Below are 2936 nucleotides of genomic sequence, written 5' to 3'. Positions count from 1 at the left end.
ATATATATTTCAGGGTCTGAAAATGAAATTGAAAATGGGCGACCAGAAAATTTTGGAGCTTGGACCCGCCAATGCACATCAGCACCTGTATTTCTTTCCACACGGCAATGCAAATAGCGAAGACTTGTGAGTTTTCCAAGTCAACTCGTGTGCCATTAAATAAACACCTCACATCTAATGCAGCTAAAATCCTCCCCTATCTCCGCCACTCTGGTCTTCCCCACCAGAGGCCTCAGCCCCGTAAAGTCTAGCTATGCTAACTGAATGAAAATGGCTTTACCTCGTATCCGTTTCAGTTTCCTAATCCTTTATTTTTTCATGATTATTCTCCTTGTTCAGTCAAGATTGAATCTTCACGCTCCTGATCGTGCTGCTCTCTCTCTTATCCTCAGAGATTTTGGCATCCGCACTGCTGGGGAGAGGAATCCGTGTGATTCTGCCGGAATATTCTGCGAGAGAAGAATCTCAAACAATTCATATGTTCCTAGAATCACTCGTCTTGTCTTTGAGTCCCAACAGCTGAAAGGAAAAATCTCTCCTGCAATTGGGCAGCTCTCCGAGCTGAAAGAGATTTCCTTAAAAGACAACCTCTTTTTTGACCAAATCCCATTTCAAATTGCTGAATGCCAAAAACTTGAAGTCCTAAATATCGCGAAAAATCGGTTTTCAGGCGAAATTCCGCCAGGATTATCATCATTGGTCCGCCTCCGGGTCCTCGACTTGTCATCAAACAAGTTCACTGGCAATCTGAAATTCTTGAAGCACTTCCCTAACATGGAAAAGCTCAATCTCGCTGATAATATGTTTGCTGGAAAATTACCTGTTTCTTTGAGATCCTTTCGGAATCTCCGATTCATTAACATCTCTGGAAACAGTTTACTCAAGGGTCCATTGCCATTGATGAATCAAGTGGAGGATTTCTCTGCAAAATTTGAGGAAGAGAGAAACTCGATCCCGAAACGTTACATGTTTGCAGAAAAATCTAATCAGACAAACCCAGCCATGGGACCTTCTTCGAGTCAAGAATCTGCCCCATCTCCCAGGGCAGTAGTGGCACCTCATAAGCCCAAGAAAAACAGAAGGAAGATAGTGGGCTGGATTGTTGGATTCCTGGCTGGAGCTTTAGCAGGAAGTGCTTCTGGATTTGTGTTCTCTTTACTTTATAAGCTGATCATGTTCTTGATCAAAGGGCGTGGAAAGGACAAAAGCTTAAAAATCTTCAGCCCCATTATCAAGAATCCTGAGGACCTAGCTTTCCTGCAAAACGAAGATGGATTAGCCTCACTTGAAATCATAGGAAGAGGTGGGTGTGGAGAAGTGTACAAAGCTGTTCTACCGGGAAGTGATGGAAAAGAAATCGCCATTAAAAAGGTATCCCACAGCCCCAGAGACACAGAGGAACTCACAGACGAAGACAGCAAGCTTTTGGACAAAAAGATGCGCCAAATCCGATCCGAAATTCAAACTGTCGGCGAAATCAGGCACAAGAATTTACTTCCCCTCTTAGCCTACATGCCAAGGCCCAATTGCCATTTCCTCGTGTACGAGTACATGAAAAATGGAAGCGTACAAGACTACATCCAACACGTGTCTCAAGGAAATAAACAATTAGATTGGCCGACCAGATTCAAGATTGCATTAGGCGTCGCTTCAGGCCTCGAGTACCTCCACATGAACCACACTTCTCGGATAATTCACCGGGATTTGAAGCCCGCAAATGTCCTCCTGGACGACGAAATGGAAGCCCGAATATCAGATTTCGGTCTTGCAAAAGCAGTACCCGAATATAAAACTCACGTCACGACTTCAAACATAGCCGGAACCGCTGGTTACATCGCCCCGGAGTATCACCAGACTTTCAAGTTCACGGATAAGTGTGATATCTACAGCTTCGGGGTTCTGCTCGGTGGGCTGGTGACAGGAAAATTTCCATCTGATGAGTTTTTCCAGCACACAGAGGAGGTTGGTTTGGTGAAATGGATGAGAAATGTGATGACTTCTGAAGACCCAAAGAGGGCGCTCGATCCAAATCTTCTGGGGAATGGGTACGAGGAGCAGATGCTGTTGGTTCTGAAAGTCGCTTGCTTTTGCACACTTGATAATCCCAAAGAGAGGCCTAATAGCAAGGATGCTAGATGCATGTTATCTCAGATCAAGCATTGATTTTTCAAGAAGTTACAATTCATGTGAAATTGTTGGTCATTGATGAATGGCCTGTACCTTTTACTGAGTCCATTGTAAAATATTTGTTATAATTTACAGAATGATTAGCTTGGTTTCCCAAAATCCTAATGATTGTAAAATATCACTGTGATTTTCAAGATTGTGCGTATGAAAGTTCACTTCATTTTCCCTACAAAGTAGCTCTAAGTTTATTAGAAAATTTCCAAAGTTTTCGTGTATAAAATATAACTTCATATTAAGTCTGTCTTCGTATAAGGTAGCGAAGAAAGTTGGCTTATAAGTTGAGCCCAGAATGCACTGCCGCTCTAACACTACCAGTCAAACTGCCACCACTCCCCCTCGAAATTCATACACACTGCGCGGTTTTCAGTCTTACGACACGCAAACCCCCTGTTGCTGATACAATCGAGCTCTCTTCTTGAAGAACATGAATCGAACATAATGAAACTTGAGTTAATTTATAAAATGATGAAACTTGAATTACTTTAATTAATAAATGAAATTTGCGTTCTTCAGTGCATCGACAAGACCATTATCAATATTATTTTTTTCAAACAGTGATCGGGGAAATAAAATGAATGCAGCAGTGTGGACACTACAAGATGTAAATTTAAAAAGCAAAAATAGAACACACTAGGACAAGATTATGCTAAAAAATAAAGCCATTTTTTCAAAGCAAATCAAATTTGAATTTAAAGCACATCATTTTTAGAGAATTTAGTGTGAGATGTATTCTCAATTCTCTTGTCTTC

General features: G+C 41.6%; 1 protein-coding gene across 1 annotated transcript; it reads left to right on the top strand.

Annotated features, from left to right (window-relative positions):
- The first annotated feature begins 28 nt into the window (after positions 1 to 28).
- LOC140972921 (leucine-rich repeat receptor-like serine/threonine/tyrosine-protein kinase SOBIR1) lies at positions 29 to 2351 on the top strand. Its single transcript, XM_073435402.1, has one exon. It carries the CDS (start codon positions 265 to 267, stop codon positions 2161 to 2163), a length of 1899 nt encoding a protein of 632 aa, XP_073291503.1. The 5' UTR covers positions 29 to 264; the 3' UTR covers positions 2164 to 2351.
- Positions 2352 to 2936: the final 585 nt, after the last annotated feature.

This window comes from Primulina huaijiensis, chromosome 3, assembly GCF_012295235.1.
Source record: "Primulina huaijiensis isolate GDHJ02 chromosome 3, ASM1229523v2, whole genome shotgun sequence".
NCBI lineage: Eukaryota > Viridiplantae > Streptophyta > Magnoliopsida > Lamiales > Gesneriaceae > Primulina > Primulina huaijiensis.
The sequence above is the reverse complement of the archived record's forward strand: the minus strand, read 5'-3'. Positions and strand labels throughout refer to the sequence as shown.

Bases quoted from the DNA above. Each gene is read 5' to 3' on its own strand.
- LOC140972921 (XM_073435402.1), top strand. From the start codon at position 265: ATGAAAATGGCTTTACCTCGTATCCGTTTCAGTTTCCTAATCCTTTAT.